At 56.9% G+C, this 24,518-nt stretch overlaps 3 protein-coding genes across 4 annotated transcripts; 1 reads left to right on the top strand and 2 right to left on the bottom strand.

Annotated features, from left to right (window-relative positions):
- The first annotated feature begins 8,529 nt into the window (after positions 1–8,529).
- Positions 8,530–12,997, top strand: PKMYT1 (protein kinase, membrane associated tyrosine/threonine 1). The gene is made up of 7 exons (XM_006873889.1): positions 8,530–8,889; positions 9,895–10,388; positions 11,482–11,588; positions 11,684–11,856; positions 11,941–12,098; positions 12,680–12,781; positions 12,886–12,997. Exons 1-7 carry the CDS (start codon positions 8,539–8,541, stop codon positions 12,995–12,997), a joined length of 1,497 nt encoding a protein of 498 aa, XP_006873951.1. The 5' UTR covers positions 8,530–8,538.
- Positions 12,998–13,851: 854 nt separating this feature from the next.
- On the bottom strand, positions 13,852–16,006 carry PAQR4 (progestin and adipoQ receptor family member IV). The gene is made up of 3 exons (XM_006873888.1): positions 15,841–16,006; positions 14,380–14,601; positions 13,852–14,285 (listed from the first exon to the last, which is right to left on the bottom strand). Exons 1-3 carry the CDS (start codon positions 16,004–16,006, stop codon positions 13,852–13,854), a joined length of 822 nt encoding a protein of 273 aa, XP_006873950.1.
- Positions 16,007–17,555: 1,549 nt separating this feature from the next.
- KREMEN2 (kringle containing transmembrane protein 2) lies at positions 17,556–20,747 on the bottom strand. 2 transcript variants are annotated; one of them, XM_006873886.1, is made up of 9 exons: positions 20,648–20,747; positions 20,290–20,464; positions 19,697–19,788; positions 19,488–19,612; positions 19,188–19,341; positions 18,304–18,636; positions 18,073–18,198; positions 17,915–17,990; positions 17,556–17,766 (listed from the first exon to the last, which is right to left on the bottom strand). In XM_006873886.1, the coding sequence occupies exons 1-9, from the start codon at positions 20,745–20,747 to the stop codon at positions 17,556–17,558; spliced, it is 1,392 nt and encodes a 463-aa protein (XP_006873948.1). The 2 variants fall into 2 exon arrangements, with proteins under 2 accessions (XP_006873948.1, XP_006873949.1); XM_006873887.1 differs by having other exon boundaries at positions 19,188–19,224.
- Positions 20,748–24,518: the final 3,771 nt, after the last annotated feature.

Raw genomic sequence — 24,518 nt, 5'->3', positions numbered from 1 at the left:
CTCATACTTCGTACATATTGTCAGGAGGGACCAGTCACTGGAGAAGGATATCATGTTTGGTAAGGTGGAGGGTCAGAGAAAAAGAGGAAGACCCCAACGGGATGGATTGGCCAAGTGGTAGGTAACATCAATGGACTCAAGCATGGCAACAGTAGTGAGGTTGGCCCAGGACCGGGCAGTGTTTCGTTCTGCTGTGCATAAGGTTGCTATGGGTCGGTACCGACTTGATGGCACCTAACAACAACAACAACAACAACAACAACAACAACAACAACAACCCTTCCTTGGAGTCCTGGTATGACACTGTAGGTTAATGCGCCAGACTGCAAAGTCATTTGAACTGCAAGGTCTGTGGTTCAAGCTCACTATCTGCTCCTTGGAAACCCTATACAGGGTGGCTATGGGTCAGAATCAACTCGACAACACTTAACAACACAACCTTTCCCTGGTGTGGCGCTGTAGGATCAGTACCGGACTGCAAACTACAGGGTCGGCAGTTCAAACCCAGCAGCTCTTCCTCAGAAGCACTATATGGAATTGCTATGAGTCAGAAAGGACTCCATGGTATTTATTAACAGCCACACAACGCTTCCCTGAAGAACACTGCACTCATGCCAAAACAGTAGCGTTGGCATCCTGAAAGGGCTCAAACTGTGTTCCTTTTCAATGTTCTTTAAGTTCTGGGGAATGAAAAAATGTCTAAAGAGGCAAAATCAGGGCTGTAGGGTGAATGGGGTAAGGTTTCCTAACAAAATGCTCAGAGGACAGCCCTTGCTACCCTCAAAGAACAAGAATGTCCATTGTTGTGATGGAAAAAATTATTCGGCACAACCTTCCTGGCCTTTTTCTCACCAGTGCAGTTTTCCATTTTCTTAAAACTTCAGCCCCTGTGATCATCCTGGGCCATCTGAGAACATCTATCAAGATTACCTCTTTAGAATGAAAAACAAACAACTCCTCCACCCACCCACTCCCCAAAAAAAGTCTTTACAATCTTCTGAGCTGACTTCTCCCCTTGACTGTAATTTCTAACTGGCCCAGGGGATGCCCTCAGGAGCCACCGCTTTGATTGGACATTTTTTCTATTTGGAATGCACCCTTAGTGAGAGACTTTATCTGCAGTCATCCACTGATCACAGGGACATGTTTAAACACGTTTTGTTTGAAATAAGCCTGAGCATGTATGACCAGGACTCCTGGTATGATACTGTAGGATCAGCACTGGACCTCAAACCACAAGGTCGGCAGTTCAAAGCCACCAGCTGCTCCTTGGAAACCCTACTCAGAGTCTCTCTGAGTCAGAAGTGACTCCGAGGTACTTAACAACATGCATGCCCTGGAAACATAGTAGCAACACTTTTAAACTTGACTTACCCAAGTATATGCGATGAACCTATTCTATGCCAAACCCTCTCTCTGATGGTGATGAGGACAGAGAAGGGGAGGCAGGGGTGGAGATCAGTAAGCAAAATAATTGTTGTTGTAAAGTAAAATAATAGAGGACAGGACTTTAATAAAAGTCAATGCAACCTTTTAAAGGCGGTAGGAGAGATGCTGGTGAGATGGGAGTGAAGCGGACAGTTCCCTCCCAGGAGGAAAAGTTAAGGAAGCATTCTCTCTCAGCGCTGGCCCTGGCTAAGCAATTTAGGGGAATCATCCCATTAAAACCTCCAGCTGGGAGTGGCCAGGACCAACTCGGTGTTCACAGGCCAGGAGACTAATCCGAAGGTCAGGAAGGGGCGGCACTTTGCCAAGGTCGTGGGGGGTTCTGAGCTGAGCTGCCTGGCGCCTAGGAGGTGGCTGAGGCCCGGGGACAGGGAGACCCGGCCTGGCAATCTCGGAGCTTCCTGGGGGTGGTGACTTTTCTGGTCCCCGAAGCCGGGTGTTCCGGGGACTTCGGCGAGCTCAGGGCGCTGCACGCCGCCGGGACTTCCTGTTCAGCCCCGAGTGACCGTCCCCTGGGACCACGCCTCTGGGGCACACTGCGGTGACCGCCCTGTAGAGACAAAAACGGAGGCAGTCCAGAGGTTGGAGCCAGGGACTGCAGGGTATTGGCGCCGGCGGGCCGGCTCGGCCCGGAGATCCAGCCTCCGCTCACAGCAGAACAGCACAGATAGCCCGGCCTCCGGGGAGCGCCCAGGAGATTCTGCGCCTGCGCAATGGGATTGCGCGGCCCGGGGCGCGGCGAGGGAGGGGTCGGCGTTGCGCATGCCGGGACTTGAAGGGGCGTGGCACAAGTAGGTTGAACACTTTTGATAGGCTGTGCCGGGGAATGGGCGTGACAAGAGGAGTTCCTGGGCGGGGCCTCGTGGCCGGTTTGGAGATTTTGGCGCGAGTCAGTTCCGCGCGCGTTCACGGGCCGTTCCTCCTCCTGAGGGTCCTCCCTCCCCGGCGTCCGGAGCAGTGGACCGCTGGCCCCGGCCCGCCTCGCCGCCCCAAGGGTGCCTGACACCCGCGGCCTCCGTCCGGACTGCAATCAGGTACCGCGCCGTGCCACGCCACGCCCACCCGGCCAGGTGAGTGAAGATCCGGCCGCAGGGCTTGCGGGAGCCGCTCCCCGACCTGACAACTTCTCCCGGGTCTCCTCCCCACCACCTGCTTCTCCGCGCCTTCCCGGTCCCGCTGAGTCAGACCCCGTGTAGCCTGTCCCCGGGAGGCCCCTCTTCCCTGGAGGCCCCCGACCTTCCCTCCCCGGAAAAGCCACGCCCACCTCTTACCAAGGTCCCATTGCCTCGCACCCACCCACCCACGTGATAGCCCTGACCCGGTGACAGCCCCTCTCCTGACTCTTGGCCAGCGTTTCCCCACGCCCAGGTGACTCAGCCGTCGCCGTGCCCTGGAGGAACTCACAGTCTAGCGCAGCAGGCCGTGGCCAGCAGATACGAGTTCTCCAGTGAGAGGGTGAGTCCCCATCCTTAAGTAAGCTGCGGAAGTTACCCCAACCGGCCTGAGCTTCTGCCACCCCCACAATTTCCCCAAGGCTGGTTTGAGGCAGGCTTTGGAGTCCTGGGGTGGCACTGCAGGATAATGCACTGGACCATATGGTCAATTTGACCCAAAAGATCAAAGGAGTGGTGGCCCAAACTCACCAGCCACACCTCGGAATCTCAATACAGGGCCGCTATGAGTCGGAACCGACTCTATGGCACTTAACAACAACAGTAATAGAACGTAAACGACATTGGTTTGGAGCACAGTGACTTGGTAGGATTGAGCCTACCAGCCGCTCTGCAGGAGAAAGATGAGGCTTTCTGTTCACGCAAAGATTTGCAGCTTCAGAAACCCTATACACATAGGGTTGCAATGAGTCCAACCTGATGGGGCTTAACACCAGAGCTAGTGTTTATGATAGTTTACTATACAAGTGTTGTGTGTCCTCCGAGGTGGCCGGACTGGCCTGGAGCTATAATTCTAACCAGCACTTTAGGGAATTCTGCAGCAGCCCTGTGCCTCGTTTTTAAAACAGTGGAGTAGATGCCGGGGGTTAATAGAGTATGGGTCTGTCCACAGGCTTCCAGGTGGCCCCTCTCCTTCCTGGCTGTTCCAGACCTCACTCCTCAGAAGATTCCTCTCTCCTATTACAGTTACTGACTGGCTCCCTGCTGGGAGATACAGTCCTTGGATACATTGTAGCCTCCTCTCAAAATGGAATGATGACTCTTCTTGGTTTAGTTTCAAGTACATTGTAGCAACATTGCCAGTCACCTGCACAGCCCCACTACTGTACTTACTGCGGGTACTTCAGTTATTCTCAGAGTGTATTGTCTGCAATCATGTCGCTCTGTGCCTTCAATTCCATTCCAGCTCAGACTGACCCATGTGATGGCAGAACTGTCCAATAGGGTTTTCTTGGCCGTCATCTTTCCCAAAGCAGATGGACAGATCTATTTCTCGGGTTGCCGCTGGGTGGATTCTAACCACCAACCCTTTAGTTAGCAGCTGGTGCTACCTTTTTTTTTTTTGTTCCACCATGGTTCCTGTTTGTGAAAATATTAACTACTGACCTGAGTACAGGAAGATGAGCCCTTCTGTTACTTACTGCCTCAAAAACCCTATACAGGGTTGATATGAGTCGAAACTTAACCACAACAATATTTACTGAGTAATAAGCCTTGGTGGTACAGCAGGTTAAGCACTGGGCTGCTAACTGAAAGGTCAGTGGTTAAAACCCACTAGCCACTCTTTGGAAGCAAGAAGAGGCTTGAGGCCCTATAGAGATTTCCTAAAGAGCAGTTAGCTCTCTATCCTCAGGGTCACCATGAGCTGGAATAGACTTGATGTCAGTGTCTTGGCATTTGATCCTCAGACACTGGACTTTAGTGCTTCGTGAGATCGGTACTGCTGGCCCACCGAACCCTGGGGCTAGATGCATTTTGAAATTCAAAATGTCTCAGATATTAGAAAGATCATATGGCATCTGCCACAAATTCCATAACAACCCCTGTGGGTCTGGGACAGGGGCCCCCAAATCAATCACACAAATATTTTTGCCATGAAAGTTATGAATAGTCACACTCAGGGAAAAATAGATCTGGCCAGGTTTTGCTGCTTCATGAGTTTTGCGTGGAGTTCTGGTGTGGCATTGTGGGTAATGCGTCAGACTGCAAAGTCGTTTGAACTCCAAGGTCAGTGATTCAAGCTCACCAGCTGCTCCTTGGAAACCCTATACAGGATCACTATGGGTCAGAATCTACAGCACTTATCAGCAACACCCAGCTATCCCAGCACTGTTTATTGAAATGGTCTTGGTACCCTTGTTGTAAATTAACTGACCATAAATAAATGTGAGGATTTTTTTCTAGACTCTCTGTTCCTCTTTTCCACTCGTTGTATGCCTGTGCCATCTTGATTCCCATCGTTTTGTATTAAGCCTTGAAGTTGGCAAGTGTGTGCCCTGTAACTTTGTTCTTCGTTTTCAAGATTATTTTGACTATTCTAGGTCCCTTGAGTTTTTCTATGAAGTCATCTTTTCAATATCTTCAAATCTGAAGATCAGTTTGGGAAACATTGCATCTTTGCTATATGCATCTTTCAGTCCAGGAGCATGGAATGCTTTTCCAAATATTTGTTGTTGTGAAGTGCCTTCGAGTCAGTTCTGGCTCATAGCTACCCTATATAGGGTTTCTGAGAAGTGCCTGGTGAGTTTGAACTGCCAACCTTGGGGTTAGCAGTCCAGTGCTTATCCTACAGTGCCACACCAAGACTCCTCTGTATATTTAAAGCTTTAATTTCCTAAAGAAGCTAAGAGAAGAAGGGAGAGCTAGTATATGCTTACTGGATGTGTTTTATTATTTACCATTTCTGGTTCTCTGTTTTGTGGATTTGAGTTACCATCGGGTGTCGTTAGAGTCCACCCCAGTTTGGCCCCCACCCATCTCCACTGGCTGGTATTTTCAAATACATGACATTTCTGAATATGCCCAACATATTATTATCCATATTGTTTTAGACAATCGCTGTTTGAATGAGTTCAGAGAAGAACTAGGCAGATGTCGTACTTTTTTATAATTGCCTTACTACTGCTCTTTGGTATTTTTTGTTGTTGTTGTTTTCATATGGTCTCAGATTACTATCTGGGGTCACATGCTTTTAGCCTGAACAACTTTCTTTAGTATTTCTTGTCAGGTGGGTCGTCTGCTAGAAACTCTTTTCCTGTTTATCTGAGAATGTCTTTATTTTGCCTTTATTTTTAAATGATTGTTTTGCTAAATATGGGATACTTGATTGACAGGTTTTTCTTCATTTGTTTTGTTTTTCCACACTGCATTAAATGGAGTCCTGGTGTGGCGCTGTGGGTTAATGTGCCGGACCTTAAAGTCACTTTGAATTGTAAAGTCGGTGGTTTAACCTTACCAGTCTCTCCTATACAGAGTCACTATGGGTCAGAACCAACTCAACGGCACTTCACAAGAACAATATATATATATATGAGCTCTGGTAGCGTAGTGGTTATGAATCGGGCTGCGAACCACAAGGTCAGCAGTTCGAAACTACCAGCTGTCCGCCAGAGAAAGATGAGGCTTTCTGCTCCCATAAAGATTTACAGCCTCGGAAACCCTGTCCAGGGTCGCTATGAGTTGGAACCGACTCCACAGCACATAACAACATATATATATGTATATATAATTTCTGTCACTTTCTTGATCCTCTCTAGTTGGTAAACCACCATCATCATACTTTCCTTTACTTCTGTAGCTGGTCCAACCTATTTGTAATGGCTACTTGAAATCTTTGTTAAATCGGACGGACATCTGGTCTCTCTCATGGACAATTGCTGTGGCCTGCTTCCCCTGGATATGTGTCAGACTTTTCAGCATCCTTGCACTTCTCATACTTTAGTTGTTGTTGAGAACTGGGCATTTTAGATAATACAAAGAAGCTTCATCAGGTTAGTGGAAGAATTCCGTGATCTTTTCATTCCATTGTTCCATGGACTGTTTGAAGCCCCCTCCTATGAATGTTGTAACAACTCCGGATGCTGATTCCCGCCTGCCTTCCCTCTGCAGCTGTTATGGTATGTTTCTTTCTCTCAGTTATTGGCTGGACTATTTTAGTGAAGCCCCTGGCATTGCTCCTCAGAGGGTGCCATCTTGGGCCCACGCACAGGCCTCTGGGATGATAGGGTTCTTGTTTAGCAGGCTTCTTGATGCTTTTGTTACCTGTTCCTACCTAGCTGTTGGGCGCCTCTATTTACCAATTGATTGCACTGTTGTTGTTTTCAACAATACGCTGGGGCAAAAATCAGTGCTAGAGCACCTGTCTAGGTCTGTATTCGAGTCTTGTCCTCTTGGTTACAGACACCTGGAATGGAGCTGCTCTGCGCTGAGTTGGGGGTGGGTGGGAAGGCGGAAGCAGATCTTGGCTCAAATGCTGTAGTTTCTTACTGTTCTTAGAAATACATTCAGTAGATTTTCTTGTATAAATGCATCTTCGTTTGTGCGATGCCCTGAGGACCACTTCCAGAGTTTGTTTCTTAAAAAAAAAAAAAAAAGTTTCCACCACAGTTACACCTGTTTGACCACTGGGGCAAAGGTCATGTGAGCTCCTTGCCGTGACATTCTGCACGTGGAATTCCTGCCAGAAGTTTTAGCGCCAGCACATCAACCGTTCAACTCCAGGCCACTGAGTCGGTTCCGACTCATAGGGACACTTTGTAGGGTTTCCGAGGCTGCAAATCTTTACAGATGCAGAAAGCCTCACCGTTTCCTTCAGAGTGGCCAGTGGGTTTTAACTGCTGAACTTGTCATTAGCAGTCCAGTGACTATCCTACAGAACCACCAGGGCTCCTTTTGATGGAACTATGATATAACATCGTAACTATGATAAAAATGAGAAACTTTTGGAAATCAGCTTTATTTTAATTTTTGAATAAGAAATAATTGATGTTGTTAAGTACTGTCACGTCAGTTCCAACTCAGAACGACCCTGGATGGGTTTCCGAGGAGTGGCTGGTGGATTTGAACCACTGACCTCGTGGTTGGCAGTCCAGTGCCTATCCTACGCTTTATCCCAGGCTCGTGGACCTGGATTACTTCATCTTTCTATCTCATACAATTTGACTACGGTTAAAAGTGATGAACTCATGTTTTACACATTGAAGGTTTGTAACCAACCTGTGCTGAGCAAGTCTATCAGATCCATCTTTCCAGCAGCATGTGCTGACTTGGTGTCACTGTGTCCCGTTTGGTCATTCTCACAGTATTTCAAACATTCTCATCCTGCATACTTCATAGACTACAGGCTAGTGTAAAAGAAACTCCCCCCCCCCTCCATTTGTTTCATTTATTTAAACTTTTTACTGTGAACTGAGTGAAATCAACAGACAGGATCATTAGCGTTATACTCAACAATGATCTGCTTTGCTTTATCTCAACAGTTTTCCTACTTCCTCCCTGTGGCTTCCCTTTTACATCTTAAATTTCACAGATGAACAAAGCAAAAAGACAACATGTTCACATACAAAACAAAAAATAGATATTCATTTAAGTGTCCTAAGGACATATTCTGCAAGCCAGCCTCCTGCTCAAAGACATCAGCCTTTCTCAGTCCATAGGCCTCGAGCCCACAGATGCTCTGTCTCTCCATGCCACTGTCCCTGCTGTCTCCATTTTTCTAGGTAGGATCTCACATTCCACTCATGCTCTTCCTTCTTGATGGTCCTAGGATCCTCTGTTCCTGAAATGAAAGATAAACTATACCCCTTTTTTAGTTACACATGTCACAACATAAACTTATATGTGCACTGAGAAACCCAAATATTCTCGTGACTTGCTTTATTGCAGTGGTTTGGAACTGAACTGCTGATATCTCCAAGGGGTGCCTGTACATCCTCCAAAGCACAGCCCACACCATGTGCTCCTGTGTGGGTATATGCGGAGCTCTGTGTTTTCCTGGCAGGGGTTCGTGCTTCCTCAGTCGTCTACAGAGGAGTACTTGCGTGCGTGGATGCCGCCCTACAACCAGGTGCTGTTTGAGTGGACACGCTGTCCTGTGATCAGCCTCCACCCTCTGTCTCTTGCAGAGCCTCCCACACTGGTCATGCCGGTACCCACGGAGGGTACCCCGCCACCACTGAGTGGTACTCCCGCTCCAGTCCCTGCCTACTTCCGCCATGCAGAACCTGGCTTCTCCCTCAAGAGGCCCCAGGGGCTCAGTCGGAGCCTCCCGCCCCGGCCACCTGTCAAGGGCAGCGTCCCCATTAGCCGCCTCTTCCCTTCTCGGACCCCAGGCTGGCACCAGCCCCGGCCCCGGAGCGTGTCCTTTCGGGGTGAGGCCTCAGAGCCCCTGCAGAGCTCAAGCTATGACCCAAGCCGGCCTGAGTCCTTTTTCCAGCAGTGTTTCCAGCAGGTCGGCCGCCTGGGCCGAGGCTCCTATGGAGAGGTGTTCAAGGTGAGTAGGACTGAGACCAGGGCAGCCTGCTCCCCATTCTCTCCCCAGCCCTGCCTCACTGTTGATTTGGCTGCCGTCTCATAACTCCCACACAGACCCTCCAAATGCCCCTCAGTGCACAGTATGCCCTTGTCCAGAGCCAACCATGCTGGGGCTCCTGGCCTGTGCTCCTGATCCCCAGCGCCAGCCCCCGCTGTGATGTCCCACCCTCCCCCTACCTGGCAGACACTCAGGCAACACCCTGCCTTCCTCCCTCCCGTTTTTGCGCCTTAAAACTAAAATTTTCCAATCAATCATTTATATTGTCTTTAAAAAGGCTGCTTTGCCCCAAGTACTATTTGACTCCTGTGCTGTTGTTGAAAAGTCAGTTCTGACTCATCGCGACCCTTTAGGACAGTTTTCAAGGCTATCAGCCCTCATGGAAGCCGACTGCTACACCTTTCTTCTGTGGGGCGGCTGGTGGGTGGGACAGCTTTGGGTTAGCAGCCAAGCACTGTAACCTCCGTGCTACTTGGGCTCCCTACACACAGCACAGGTGCCTTGATTATCCTCTTTCCTTGGAGGGTGGCGATGCTTCCCTACAGACCCTTCTCTCTCCACCTGTCTGGTTGAACACCTGTTTTGTTGACACGACAGGGTCACACTGTTGCTTCTCCTGCCGCCCCTCTGGCTCACTGAGTTCCCCTTCCAAGGCCCTCTTGAAGGAAATGTGTCATTTGCACTGTTGCAGCAGTGTGGGGCGTCTAGGACATTTGCCAGCAAGAGAGGCCATGCTGGCACAGTGGGTTAAGCATTGCTAACTGAAAGGTCAGCATTTGGAACCTACCAACCACTCCGTGGGAGACAGATCCAGTCTGCTTCAGTAAAGGCTCCATCTTGGAAACCCTCTGGGGCAGGTCTGCTCTGTCCCAGGGTCACCAGGAGTCTGAGCCAACTCCAATTCCACAGCAGTAGGTTGCCCACCCAGAGATGACACCCCATCTACAGTGGAGCTCTCCCCTCTAGGTGCGCTCCAAGGAAGACGGCCGGCTCTACGCCATCAAGCGCTCTATGTCACCATTCCGGGGCCCTAAGGACCGTGCCCGCAAGCTGGCCGAGGTGGGGGGCCACGAAAAGGTGGGACAGCACCCATGCTGCGTGCGGCTGGAGCGCGCCTGGGAAGAGGGTGGCCTGCTATACCTGCAGACGGAGCTGTGCGGGCCCAGCCTACAGCAGTACTGTGAGACCCGGGGTGCCGGCCTGCCCGAGGCCCAGGTCTGGGCTTACCTACGGGACACTTTGCTGGCCCTGGCCCACTTGCACGGTCAAGGCCTGGTCCACCTGGACATCAAGCCCGCCAACATCTTCCTGGGGCCACGGGGACATTGCAAGCTGGGTGACTTTGGGCTGCTGGTGGAGCTGGGCACTGTCGGACCCGGTGAGGCCCAAGAAGGGGACCCCCGCTACATGGCCCCTGAGCTGCTTCAGGGCTCTTATGGGACGGCGGCAGACGTGTTCAGGTGAGGACCGGGATGTGGGGGTGTGGTGGCAGGCTGTGGGGCCCTCCTGGGGGTGGTCAGCAGAGACGGTGACTCCCAAAGATGAGGAGTCTCCCGGACTGCAGATCCCTGTGCCCAGGGTGTGGGTGGGGCCGCCGCAGAGGGGTCAAGGGCCCTCCTGAGTCAGAGACCCTTAAGTGTCATTCCTTCCAGAGTGCTCTCTGTCGATGACCTAGGATAACAGCTCTTCAGGAGTGAGGCAGGCACAGTGGGTACGGGACTCAGCCACGGCCCACAGTTGGCAAGTGAGATGGCTGGGCTTGCGGCAGGCAGTATGACTCATGGGGGTCCACATCCCACACGGCCTTGGATAATGGCATTCAATCATCGGCAACAGTCATAGGGACCCTCGTATCCCAGGCAGTTAAAGCTTAGCTGCTAACCAAGAAGGTTGGCGGTTTGAACCCACCCAGTAGCTCTGCCAGAGAAAAATGTGGCCATCGAAATAGGATCAGCACTGGACTGAGAACCACAAAGTCAGCAGTTCAAACCCACCCGCTGCTCCTCAGAAACTCTATACAGGGTGGCTATGAGTTGGAACTGACCGACTCACCACTTCACAACAACAATCTAGTAAAGATTAAAACCTCACTGCTACCGAGTCAATTGAGACAATAACAATCCTGCAGGACCGAGTGGAGCTTCCATAAGGCTCTGAGGCTACAAATCTGTATGGGAACAAACCGCCTGTTTCTCCTTTGGAACAACTGGTGGGTTTGAACCTCTGACCTTGTGGTTAGCAGTCAAAACTTACCGCATCATCAGGGCTCCGTCCGAAAAGATGGCAGCCTAGGAAACCCTATTCTGTCACACGGGGTCATGGGAGTGGGAAATGGCCTAGCAGCTCCTAGTAACAGTAGGCCAACCTGTAACCACGGTAGCCGTAGGACCTGTCCAGTGGGCTGGCTGGCAGACTTCCCAGGGGGCATGCTCAGTCATGTGCATTCCTGACCAGTGATGGGTTTCAGAGACCCTTTCCCACCTTCCTCTGGGTCTGGGGTCTGTGTCCTGAGGCCAGCTCTGCTCCGTCTCTGGCTGTTTTTTACCCCACTAGTCTGGGCCTCACCATCCTGGAAGTGGCCTGTAACGTGGAGCTGCCTCATGGTGGTGAGGGCTGGCAGCAGCTGCGTCAGGGGTACCTGCCCCCCGAGTTCACTGCGGGTGAGTGGAGGCACCAAGGGGAGTGAGTATGGCACAGTGGGGAGGGCAGCTCCTGGGGGCCCCCTGACATGCTGCTGCTTGTGCCCTGCACCCAGGCTTGTCTTCTGAGCTGCGCCACGCCCTTACCATCATGCTAGAGCCAGACCCCACGCTGCGGACCACAGCGGAGTCCCTGCTGAGCCTGCCCATGCTCCGGGAACCCAGGCCCTGGAGCGTTCTGTGGTACATGGCGGCCGAAGCCCTGAGCCGAGGGTTGGCACTGTGGCAGGTAAACCAGTGGGCACAGGGACAGACAGGCCGCCCCCTGCACTGTCCCAGGCACCTTCTAGCCTCGTATGCCCTCTCATTGCAGGCCCTGCTTGCTCTGCTATGCTGGCTCTGCCACAGGCTGGCCCACCCTGCCAGCTGGTTGCAGCCCCCTGGCCCTCCAGCCACACCACCTGGCTCACCACCGGGCAGCTTCCTCTTGGACAGCAGCTTCTGCAGCCACTGGGAGGATGACAGCTTCGGGTGGGTGAGGTGGGGCTGGGCAGCTCAGCATAGACTCCTCTTACAGTGCTGTGCAGAGGACACTGCATACCCGGGGGCAGGGCTAGGACCCTCACTGCCAGGAATGAGGCCGTGCAGCCCCCACTCCACTAGCCAGTGGCCAGGAACTGGGTGGGGGAAGAGTCCCCAGAGGAGTTTCTGCCATCCTGGGGTTCTTGGTGGTGAAGCAAGACTGGAATTGAAAAACAGCTATGAACAACCATGAGATTGTTCTCAGGAGGAATGTCATTCCCCCTCTGCTCCCGGGGACTCTGTAGAGCAATGTGAGATGGCAGCTCCACTACACTGAGCAGAGTTCACTTGAAAGCCAGCCCAGCAGAAGCCCCCTTGCAAAGGGAAGCCCCCCTGTGAAGGGAGCAAGGTGGCCATGGAGCCTGGGCTGGCTCAAGGGCACTAAAGTTGTAAAGCTGTTTCTCCCCGTGCACCAAGAGCCTCCGGAGGCTGGGTCACGCGGGAGCCTGGGTCAGAAGCCAGGACAGCTGATGGCACTGCCCAAACCCCCACCCCCTTTCAGCACCCTGCTGGTCTCTTGTCTTGCACAGGCCCTTGATGACGCCACAGGCCATGCTGGCCAGGACCTCAGGGAGCACGTCCACCCCCCACAGTGGCTCCCCTGCCCCCTGGCAGAGCAGGTACACACTTGGGTGAGTCAGCCCAGGGAGCTATAGGGGTGCATGGGATCCCTATGTTGGGGTGCATGGGAGCATGTGGGGATGGCTCTCATTTCTATCTTTTCTCTTCCCCTCAGGGACCCCCTGGACCTAAGTGACACCGACTCAGCAGCTCCTCAGAGCCCCTTCCCCACCTTTGAGCCCCGGAACCTCCTCAGCCTATTTGAGGACTCCCTGGACCCTACCTGAGCCCTGGGGCCCCACCTCAGTGGTTTTAACCTTTTACCTTGCCCCTCCCCAAAGCTGCCTGGTGTGCCTAATAAAGGTATTTGAGTCTTGGGCACACCCCAGAGCGCTCAGGTGGCAACATATTGCTTCCTGCTCCTTTTATTGATGTTGCCCGGGGTTTTAAGGCCCTGATGAGGAGCCCTGCCGTGTGTGGAGCCTAGGGGCCCTGGGCCAGCATCCTAGAATTGGGAGCCAAGTGTCTGTGTGGAGCAAAGCAGGTTTCCTGAGCAGGCACATCCCCACGGTGGGCAAATGGGCAGGCAGGCAGGCCCTCAGCCTCCTGGGTATACGCCCAGGGTCATGCACGTCTCTGTGTCTCTATGCCCGGAAGCTGCAGCATCTCAGTACAAGAGGGGCCAGTGCCGGCTTAGTCCTTGAATGAAGAGGCCAGTCCTGCTGCCTACAGATCCCGACTCTGCAGACTGCTGGGAGGGCAGGCATGCAGGGAGAGGGATGAGGCTGGGCTAGGGGGCCCAAGAGAGGTCTGTGTAGGGGTGCTGAGGAGGGACAAAATGAGAGGGGCAGCAAGTTGTAACTCCAACTGTCACAGCAAGACATGCCTCCTAGTTCTTCTGGCCCAACCCTCACAGGGCCCAGAGAGTAGACTCAGGCCCAGAGGGCATGCGCGCATGGTTCTTTTCCAAGCAGTGCCCTGGAAGACAGCAGGGGCAGAGCTGGTGGAAGAGCAGGCTGATCCATGAAGAATGAAGGGGTGCACGAGAGCTCCTGCAGGGAGTATCCAGGGAGCCAGCCCCTTGCAGACCAGCAGGAGGAAATCATGGTGGCATTGGCCCAAGGTGTTCAGGCCAGCTGACTCAGTCCGGTGGGCAGGCGTGACGGGCGGCCCAGAGCAGGTCAGGTATAACACCTGCGTGCAGCTGCAAGATGGAGCCCACGCTGAGCAGGTGCATGATCTGATGGGAGTTGCCCCAATAGTCAAAGCGGCCGGGCCCCCAGCGCTCAGGCAGGCGGGCCACATTCACCAGCCCTCCGAGCAGAGCCAGGGCGTCCATGCGCAGATAGCAGGGCAGGGAGCCTGGGGCCCCTGAGCCCAGCCCCACTCCCCGGGCCCCAAATACTAGGAGGCGGGCACCAGCCTGCCAACCGAAGGCGCGGAGACGGGCGCTGGTGGAAGGGGCAGTGAGGGCCCTCCAACCGGCTACCCCTGACAGCATGGTGTAGCCCAGCAGGGCGGCTGGGCGCAGCCAGGGCCTGCAGGCCAGGGTACAGTGGATGATGGGCAGGGCCCCTGCAGAGGAGAGGGGGAGAGGGGCACAGGTTGTAGGGTATGCCTTCCCCTCCTCCACCCACCACTTCCCCCTCCAGACCCTGTGGTGGCTCACCAAGTGTGTTGACGAGGCAGACCCCACACATATCCAGGGCGAGGAGCCGGGCGTATACTGGGCTGCCCCCTTGGTGGCACATGAAGAGATGATAGAGCACAGAGCCTGCGGGGGGCGCCAGGCAGGCCACACAGTGTGTACCCCCAAGCCAACCGTCCTTACCCAGCTGGCCCCAGGGCACTGTCATAGGCAGCAGAACCAGGAACCCCAACAGGGCCAGTCCTGGGGAAGAGACACAGTGAGCTGTTTGACAATGCCGAGTACCAAGCCTGCTCTGGGGACAAGCCCTGGACAAGGGGCAGCCTTGTCCCACGGAGACCTCGGTCTAAAAACAATACAATAACACTGTCAGATGACCACAGGACAGGCTCAGTCCTGGGAAGTAGGCCACTGAACTATGAAACAGGCTTGGAGAGGCGAACCCAGTAATTGATGGGGTGGGACCACTTCAAGCAGTCTGTCCCCAAGCCCCCCCCCCCAAATAAGGGACCCTAACCTGACAGGTCATCAGAAGCAGTAAGCAGGCGCTCACCCCTCTGTCATATGCTGCTCGCCCCCCCCCCCACACACACCCAAGCAAGGGACCCTAACCTGGCAGGTCATCAGAAGCAGTAAGCAGTCATTGCCCTTAAGCTGAATAGGATGTGGGCAGTAACAGCAGACCCGTGCCTACTTGCCCCTCCTGACCCCTATGACCTGTACTCTATGTAAACGTGCATAGAAACAGGATTTGGGCCTTTTTGTCTTCCAGAAAAGGGCAGGGCAGGGCCAGCCAGGAGAAGCAAGCCTGTCCTATTTCCTCAGACACCCCCTCCAGGAGCTGGTTCCTTCTGCTCTCTGAAATGGAATCCCACACTGAGCTCCCCAGCCCAGGTCCCTTCTGACAGGATACTTTGGGACTGCCCTCCACGGAGTCAAACGGCGCCCTATAGCCTTGGGGCTACTGGCTGCATACTCTACTTGGGGTCTGGTAGGGCCGGTTTCCCAGTCTGGCCAGTTCCCCATACTGGGCCGTGCCGGGCCCCTCTGCCGGCTGGGGCAGCTCAAGGACGGGCAGGGCTGTGTCAGCAAAGCGGGGTGGCCGCGGAGGAGGGGCCGGGTGCCTGCAGGGGAAAAGGGAAGGGCCGCCACCAGGCGGAGCCTCCGGGCTGCTGGGTTGGGGGTGGCCACGCGGGGAGGGGCTGGGCTTCTCCTGGGCCTCTCCTCGCCCAGTCAACACCCATCACCTGGATGGGTGTCAGTAGAGGAGGGTGCCCAGGGCGCCTAGATTACTGAGAGCTGGACGTCAGGTTCCTTCCTCGGGGCTCAGAGGGATTAGGCGGGCGCTGTCTCCACTATGTTCCCCTCGCCTGCCCCGGGGCCCCGCCGGGAGAGTGGAAGCGCGGGCAGCGCTGACCCGGACAATGGCAGCTTTGTCACCGCGGCTCCTGGCCGTACCAGGGCCGGCCGGCGCGGGCTCACCGTGAGTGTAGATGTTGCCCAGCTCGTTGTGCAGATAGAAGAGGCTGCGCAAGCAGCCCGAACCGCTGCTGGCCGGTCGGTACCCAGTCAGCACGAACTTGTTGAACTGCAGGTGCGGCGGCGAGCTGGCCCAGTCCAGCAGGCGAGGCCCGGCCAGGAAAGCCATGGCCTGCGGGCACCACTCGCCGACCTCACGCTCAGCGGCGCCGAGGAGGCGCCGGGACATTCATACCCTGGCCCAGCCGGCCGCACGGGCCCAGTCCGCGCACGCGCCGCCCGGTGGTCCTGGTCTGCGCCCCTCAACGCTGCGCACGCGCGAGCCCGGCGTCCCCGCGCCTCCGGGAAGGGTGGAGGACGCACCAGCGATGGAGCGCAGTGCGGGCCCGAGCCTCCAAGCAGGGACAGCGCGCGGCAGCAGCCAGCCGGTCGTCTCGCCGCAGCCCCGCGGACGGGTGCGGCCGGACGCGGGAGGGGACACCAGGCTCCGCCCCGGCTTTCGCCCCCGCCAGCTGCGGGCGTTTCGCGCGCTAGGCTCTTGACGTAAACGCGGCCGCGTCCAATTGGGGCAGCTAGTGGGGCGAGCCCGCCCAGGTCCTGGCCTCTTGGCATAATTTATGCAATCCGGGCCTCTTTGGAATCAGGGACGCTCGGCTTGTGACCCGAAGTTCTAGTTCCCGGTGGCAGCCCCGGCGCCACACATCCCTCAGCAGTGTGCGCCCAGGCTGTCCCCGCAAACCCTGGGTCCCCGCCCGCTGGGCGCCAACTCTGACCATCGCAGCCCCAACACCCAGCCCACCCGCAGCCCAGGCTCTGTCCAAGGTGCTGCAGTCCCGGGGCGGTTCGAATGGTACTGGACAAAGTTCCCACACAGGGCGATCTCTCCAGTGGCCCAACTCTCGGAGCGCAGCAAGATGCCCAGGCCTTTGCAGTGCCTGGCGCCCTTCAGATCAGGCATTTCCGAGCTTGCCCTCGGCCCAACTCGCTCTTCCTTTCACCCACGAGGCGCACCCTCGACCCCGCCCAGGGCAAGCGGGAAAGGTGGAGAAGGGAGAGGCAGGAGGTGCGAGGTGAAAGGTCAGCCTAAAGGCCAGCTCCCCCCTCCCCCGCCCCGTTCACCGGAACCAGGTCCAGAAAGGCACCCTTCTGCAATGACCATGCCCACAGCAGGTGACTTCACCATCCCACCGCTTCGCAGCCGTCCCGGGCCTTGCACACCACATCACAAAACGCAGAGAGCGGAACAAGCCCTCTTCATTTGAATAGACACACCCAACTTTCAGCTCTATTATGGATGGAGGCTCGCGTCCCGCACTCCGTATTTACCTAGTTGCTTCCCACCGCGTAACAACTTGCCCAAACCTGAATAAAAATAAGGTCCTTTATTCAAAGTCTGTAGCTGTTCATTTGACCACTAGTGTTGATCTCTGGCCTCTCCCTGAAGGCAGTAGTCCAGGTGGTCCCACAGACCCCTGAAACTAGAGAAACCTTCCCCACAAGGAGCTCATGGAAGGGTTTGCTTCTTTTGTCCTTAAACATCTGGACCCCAGGGTCAGGTCAGGTCCAGATGTAGCACCAGAATCTTCCTTTCCGACTCTGGCCTCCCGGAGATGACCAGAGGCCGAGCTGCCCATAAAGGGGCGGAAGGCGGAGGTAGCATGTGGTACAGCATTTTAGGTGTTACCCGTCCGGCTTAGATGGACCTCCCAGGGCCCTAGTCAGAGAGCCGAGATGAGTGAGCGAAGCGAGCTCTGGCTGGATCCACTAAGAGGCCGGTAGCCCGCGGCTGGACCCTCAGCCTGGGGATCCGCAGGAGGACAAGGCAGGGCCACCCCTTGCGGTCGACGGTACCAGACGGTCCAATTTCTCCCTGATCCCCGGGAAGGCCCCAATGCTAGGGGCCCCTTCCCCGGAGCCAGCAGACAGTTCCTAGGGAGGGAGCAGACGTCAGCTGGACCCGGAGCCCACCCCGGCTTCCCACCTTCTTGCCATCCCACGCCTACCCCGGAACTCTCGCGGCCCAGGCTCCCCACCAGTGCCCCGCTTGCGCCCTCAGGTTGGGACCCAGCGCCTGCACCTTCGGCACAGCAGACGCAGCAGCGAGAGCAGAAGTAGTAGGGCCGACAAGGCGGTCACCGAAGAGAAGACCCGGGCTGCAGGGACATGGACGCATGAGGACGTGGGAAGGACCGCACCCCAAACTCCCTCCCTCTCGCCTCTCTCGTTCCGCCTCACCGCCCATCGCCGCCTTGGGAACTCCGGGCCTGGGGCTGCAGCTCGCATTGGCCCTATCAAAGGACGCCGCGGGGGTCTGCACCGGGGCCCCGGGGGGCGCCTGCTCCTCAGGAGCGTCCCGCAGGCCTGCGGAGAAGGGAATGGGTGAGGCCGGGCCGTGTGGCGGGGGGCGGGGGGGGGGCGGGCGGGCGGGGGGGGGGGGGGGGCCGGGCGGCGGGGCGAGCCTCTCACCACGGTAGGTGAGCGCGAAGCCCTGCGCATGACCGCGCGCGTCGCTGCGGAAAGTGAGCAGCAGCGCGGTGGGCCGCAAGCGCAGGGGTCCCGGCGGCGGCGGGCGGGCACCGTCGAAGGCATGCAGTAGGCGGCCCGAGGCGGCATCGCGCAGCTCTAAGCGGTCACGCTGGTCGGCCAGCTCAAAGAGGCGGAAGATAAGCTCCAGCGCGGTGCCTGGCGGGCCAAGCGCCCAGCTGCAGTTCCGATCCGGCCCGTACTCATCCGGGAAGTCCGGGGAGTAGATGACGCCCTGAGGCGCCGTCCAGTTCCCCTGGCAGGAACCCACCGACACTGCGGAGCCCGGGGGCAGGCGGTCAGAGACGCCTCACCGCGCCCCACCGCTGTACCTGGCCCCTAACGCTGTCTTTAACACCATTCTCAACTCCATGTCCAATCAGTCCTCAAGCTCCACCCTTTTACCCTCTGGTTCAGCACAGGCCCCTCCTCAAACACCACTCTCAAACTCAGGCCACACCCCTCATCCCAATAGACTCCGCCCCCAAACGTAGGCCCCGCCCAAACATTCCACAGCCCCAGGTTCAGTTGTCTCCTCCCGCCTGGCCTCACACCCATCAGCTAACCTCAGAGCAGGCCCCTCCCAACCTCTTCAGTAGGTTCCTCCCCCAGACCTCTCTTTGGGCCCTGCCCCTAGGTTTTTCCCAGTTTCATCAGGCCTCGCCGTAAGCAAGGCCTGCCAGCCACTCCTCAAACCCCGCCCTCATTATCCTGGTTCAGCCCTGCCCTCAGCCCCACATCTTCCTTTTCCAAATTCTATCTCCTACATCTGGACCTCACGCAAAGCCCCCCATCACCTACCCCCTAAGTCTCCACCCACTCCTCACCTTCGTAGATACCCAAGCGCCCGTCGCCACCACACAGCTGGCCAGGGTGGCCGAAGCAAATCTGGTCGCAGTCGGTGGCTGGGGCTGGACGCCCTCGCGCCAGGTCGCTTTCTGAACCACAGAAGCAGGCGTAGCCGGCCTCCACCCCCGCCAGCTGGGGACACAGAATGGGTGACCGCAGAGGCAAGGGTTCGGGGTAGAGTCGGGGTGGGAGAGGGAAAATTAGGTAGGAGATCCAGAAATCAATGTCCAAGTTTGGCGTCAGAGTTGGGTGGAGTCTATGGCCTGGGGAGCCAGTACCTGGTAGCCTTTCATGCGGCAGAAGCGAAGGCACACCTGGACCGTGAGCTTTGTAGAGGTGCCGCTGGGGCCGCTGAGCGCGGGGGGCGCCCCGGAGTCCACGAAACAGCCCAGGTATCCGGGCACTGAGGAGGGGCGCCTTGTCAGGTCCCTCCGCCAGCCCCAAAACCCCCAACATCTTTGCTCCTGCCCCCGACGGGTCCACTCACTGTGACACGTGGGGATGTCGCAGTAACGCCAATAGATACCCTCTTCCGTCTCAGCCACGTAGCACCAAGGCTGCACGTCCCCATCTGGGTTCCTGAAGTTGGAGGAAGGGGCAAGTGGTCGGGATCCCACCACTCAAGAGCTCCAGCCCCAGCCACCCCCACAGCCCGTTCGCGCCCGGTTAGCTTCAGGCTCATCTTCGCCTCGCAGCAGTCCTCGTTTCCCACGTGTTTCTGGACGTGGACTTCTAAGGGGGTCTTCAGAAGTCAGTTCCTAAGGGGGGCTCTGAGGGCTGTTTTTAGTTTTCAGCTGTTGTTAGGACAGCTATCATTTATGGGGATGCGGAGTTTCCGTCTGAGGGCAGAGTGGTGTAGCCTAAGTACTTTGTGGCCCATCAGAGAAGGACCGTCCTGCCCAGGCCCTTCCAGAGCGCAGGTGTGGCGCTGGAAGAAACGCGCCACCCCGTCCCAGCCTCAGAGAACCGGCACCTTCGAGCCCGCCCGCCGGCCTGGTCCCTCCTCCCCGCTCTGCAGGTGGGCGCCTAATGCCCGCCCGCCCCAGGGGTGTCAGGCCCCGCCCCGCCCCGGACCCGGACCGGCAGAAGTTGTGCGCGCCCAGCCCCCAGCGGCCCTGGGGGTCGCTGTAGCTGCTGTAGCTGTGCTGCTGCGTCTGATCCCAGAAGAGACATGGACGACCGGCCCCTCTCGGGCCCGTTCGGTTCTGGTGACCACGATAGTCGGCGCCGTTCACCTGGAAACACTCGGACAGGCCTGTCAGGTGACGGCAGGGTTGGGGGGATCCAGACTAGACCGTTTCCCAACACCCATTGCTGCCCAGCCGGCCCCACGCCCAGCCCACTCCACTCGGGGTCCCCAGGCTGTCCACTGGTGGCTAGCGTCGGGGGCGGGCAGGAGCCTGGGAGTCACATCAGGGACCCGACCGCCCCCACTCACCTGGGCTGTGAAGGCTCACCGCTGAAGCTCCCCGCAGTGGCAGTGGTGGTAATGGGAGGACAAGGAGGGCCAGGACGCCCTGCAGGACCCGTGTTCCCATCGTCCCAACCCAGGACACGACCCGGGCCCCTCTGCGGGGGCGCTCGGGAGTCTCCTGAGCACCCTGAGGGGCGTTGTCCTCTGTCTGTCCTCGTCCCACCCTGGGGGACGTTCCCCGTCCGGGGGAGGACGAGTTTCTGTCTTTGGAGGTGACTCTCTGACTCGTCCCCTCGCAGGGGTCTTCCCCGCGTCCCTGACCCCAGAGTCCAGTCTCTCGTCTCGCCGTTCTTGGGGTCCTGCAATGGCTTCCACACCAGCCCCTCCCGCTGCGCCTGGTGCTGTGGGTCCCCTCACCCCGGTTTCCAACTTGCTGGCGCCCGCCCCCCGCGTCCCTCACGGGTCCCTCCCCCAGGTTCCTCCCTCCCCCTGAGGGAGGCCCAGGAAGCCCCGCCCGGTACTGGCACGGAGCAGCAGGTCCAGACGCCTCGCCAGCCCGCCCCCCCCCCCCCCTCCTGGGAACCCAGGCGTCCTGGCGCCGCCTTCTCGCCCCCTCCCCTTCTGAGGTGGATCCCTGTGGGTTCTGGTGGGTCTGTGAAGGAGGATAACCACGATGCCAGACAGCAGAATCCTAACTGTGCCCCACACCTCCTAATGCCGTCCGCAGCAGCCCAAGGATCCAGGGGTCAGTGGTCTCCAGCCCCTAATTAAGTGCACAGCACGTTCCCGCATAGTCCCCATTCAGGGTCAGACCAGGCTCACGCCGTCCCTTCCAGCTCCCGGGTGCCTGAGTCTTGACTCAGTGGACTCGCTGCTCCCGCCCCCTGAGACAGGCAGGCTGGTGGGCGCTCAGGCCCGGGACAGGCAGGGGCAGCTGGTGTCTGCCTAAGGAGGCAGCTGCGTCCCGTCCCAGCCCGGCCCCTCCCTCAATCCCCCGCCCTGGGACCCTCGCTGTACCGTGGAATTCCCCGAGCGGCGCCCCCCACCTGGCGAGGAGGGGGAGGGGCAGGCCCAGGCAGGCGTGGGGGGGAATTCCCCGCCCCCTCCCCCCAGCCGGCTCCTCCAAGGCCTCTGATCTCCCAGCTCCGCCCACCCACCACCCCCAGGGCTTGGGGGGAGGCCAGCGCAGGTGCGTGGGACAAGGAGGCTGAGGAGGGGGTACATGGCCCAGAGCCACCCGGACCCGCTGCCCTGCAGTCCAGCCTTCTGGCCCGCATCTGGGCACTGCCCAGCTGTCATGCCAGTATATACATCTTTCCTAGTCTCTGCCCCTCCCTCAGCCCTCCCCCCCAGCAGATGGGGAAACAAGATGGGGGCGTAGTGTGTAAGTCTGCCGGAGGGCACCTTGCAGTTAAGGCTTCACACAGAGGTTCCTGAGGTCGGGGTTAGGTCACAAGGGGTGGGGGTGTTTGGAGGTGGACCCCCTGGGACTCAGGGCTGGGACTCAGGGCGGTGCCCGCATCCCCTCCTCTGGGAACCCTCTCTCAGCTCCCAGACTGGCCCGAACTCGCCTAGCTTCCCGGCCCCCTGAGCTCAAGTCTCCTGCCTGACGCCCCTCTAACGAGGGGAGTAACCCGTGACCCAATGTGCGGAAGGAGATCAGCCAGGCGGATTGGTGGGCCCGGTCTTCTTGGTTGAGCTGGTCCATGACTCTACACTACCCATAGGGACTGCCCAGCCTCATTGCCCTGGCCTGGAAAGGGGGCAGGGAAGAGAAGGACCAACCAGGAGCGCCCCCCCTTCCCCACTCAGAGCACCAAGATCTGTGGGTATCCTAGTCACAAGCTCTAGAACCAAGCCACTCATGGAGCCTTCTGCAGAACTCAGGAAGGCCTCCACTCTGTGCCTACCACCACTTCTCCAATGTCCCATGTTCAGGATTCATAAGCATCTGTATATTCACCCCTCCAGACACCTTGGGTGTCCAGGATCATTTTCCAGCTTGCGCCTGGGCAGCTTGGGCTGAGAGATGTCCCATTATGTAGTCTGAAATCACCCAACTGTTAGCATCTAAATTGGTACTCAAACGCAGAGTTGTCTAGTCCAATCGCTGGGCATTGATAGGTGCTGGCACCCTACCCCTGCTTTGGGGGTCCCTTACTTTGCAGAGGGACCTCTGAGTATAGGGTTTCTAGCTCCCCCTTCATTCACACCCTGGGGTCCCACCTCCAGCCCTTGACCCTGCCCTGGACAGACATCAAGCAACTAACTACTCATTTCAGAGGAGAGTGAAGGTAGAAAGGAGCTAGGGCTCATCTCTGGAACACCAAGGCCGTCTCCTCCTGGGACCCCTTCCCCAGTTCTGAGACATTCCCCCTCTCCTCCCCCCTCCACTCCAGCCTTGTTGTTGTTGTTAGGTGCCATCGAGTCCGTACCGACCCATAGCGACCTTATGCACAGCAGAACGAAACACTGCCCAAGCCCTGGGCCAACCTCACTACTGTTGCCATGCTTGAGTCCACTGATGCTGCCCCTTGGCCAATCCACCTCATTGGGGGTCTTCTTCTTTTTCTCTGACCCTCCATCTTATCAAACATGATATCCTTCTCCAGCGACTGATCCCTCCTGACAATATGTCCGATGTATGAGAGACAAAGTTTAGCCATCTTGGCCTCTAAGGAGCACTCTGCCTGAATTTCTTCCAAAACGGATCTATTGGTTCTTTTGGCAGCCCACAGCACTTTCAATATTCTCCATCATAACTCAAAAGCATCAATTCTCCTACGGTCTTCCTTATTCACTGTCCAGCTTTCGCATGCATATGAGGTTATTGAAAATATTATGGCTTGGGTCAGGCGCACCTTAGTCCTCAAGCTGACGTCTCTGCTCTTCAACACTTCCACTCCAGCCTGGTCATCTCCAAAGCCAGGGGAGTCGCAGGTGCGAAAAGGCCACAAGGGGGCAGTAGAGAGAAAGGAGCCCAGGCAGGATGCGGAGAGACTAAAACAAACCCAGGTCCTTCTAGCCTGTCCTCTCTCCTCTGAGGGCAGGCGTCCAGATTTAGTGGGGTCCCCTTTTGTGCAGGACACAGTAAGAAATTGGGGGGCCTTGCTCACGAGATGGGTCAGGCCAACTGACTACATACGTAGCAAAGGGAAAAGCAGATTCAGCCCTTGTCCCCATGAGCGCTAGGTATTACATATTTGAGCCTTTAATTCTGCCAGCAAAGTGGGGTTCAAGCAGGTTACCACATCAGTCAAAAAGTCTGGGTTACACCCACTGCGCAGCCACTTTTAGCTTTCTCCCCTCACCTTTCTAGTGGGGATAATGGTTTCTTTGGGGTCCACCTTCCTGGTAGCTCTGCTTGGGCTCTCCCTCAGAATGAAGCCTGGGGTATCACTTACAGTGAGACCTGGGTTAGGGACACAGGCAGCAGCAGCAATTGAGAGATTTAACAAAATAAGGTTTATTAGGAGTGGGGAGGGTGTAAGCAGTGACAGAGGACGGGACACGAGAGGTAGAGCCCACAGCTGGACACAACCCAGGGCTCCTGGGAGTGGGGCCTCGCAGCTTCATGTTCCCAGTCACAGGCTGGGCAAGGAATGTCGTGATGAACTTGAAAACTCACGCAGGAGGACTTGGCCTTGAGAGCAGGGACTCACCAGCCCCTCTGCATAGCTACCTAAGGGGGAATGGGGCGCATTCCTAGTAGCTTTCAGACCTTCCTCTCCTCTCCTCAGCCTTTGGGTGACTGTGGGCAGCTGTCTGCCCTGCATGGAGGCCTGCAGACCCTGGGCTGGGCTCCCACCTCCAGGAGGTATGCACAGTGGGTTGTGTAGTTGGGACAGTCAGGGAAAGAGGACGTGAGGTGCCTCTGGTTTGGGTCGCTGTGAGG

Source organism: Chrysochloris asiatica, unplaced genomic scaffold (assembly GCF_000296735.1).
Source record: "Chrysochloris asiatica unplaced genomic scaffold, ChrAsi1.0 scaffold00257, whole genome shotgun sequence".
Taxonomy (NCBI): domain Eukaryota; kingdom Metazoa; phylum Chordata; class Mammalia; order Afrosoricida; family Chrysochloridae; genus Chrysochloris; species Chrysochloris asiatica.
This window is presented reverse-complemented; position numbering and strand designations above follow the sequence as displayed.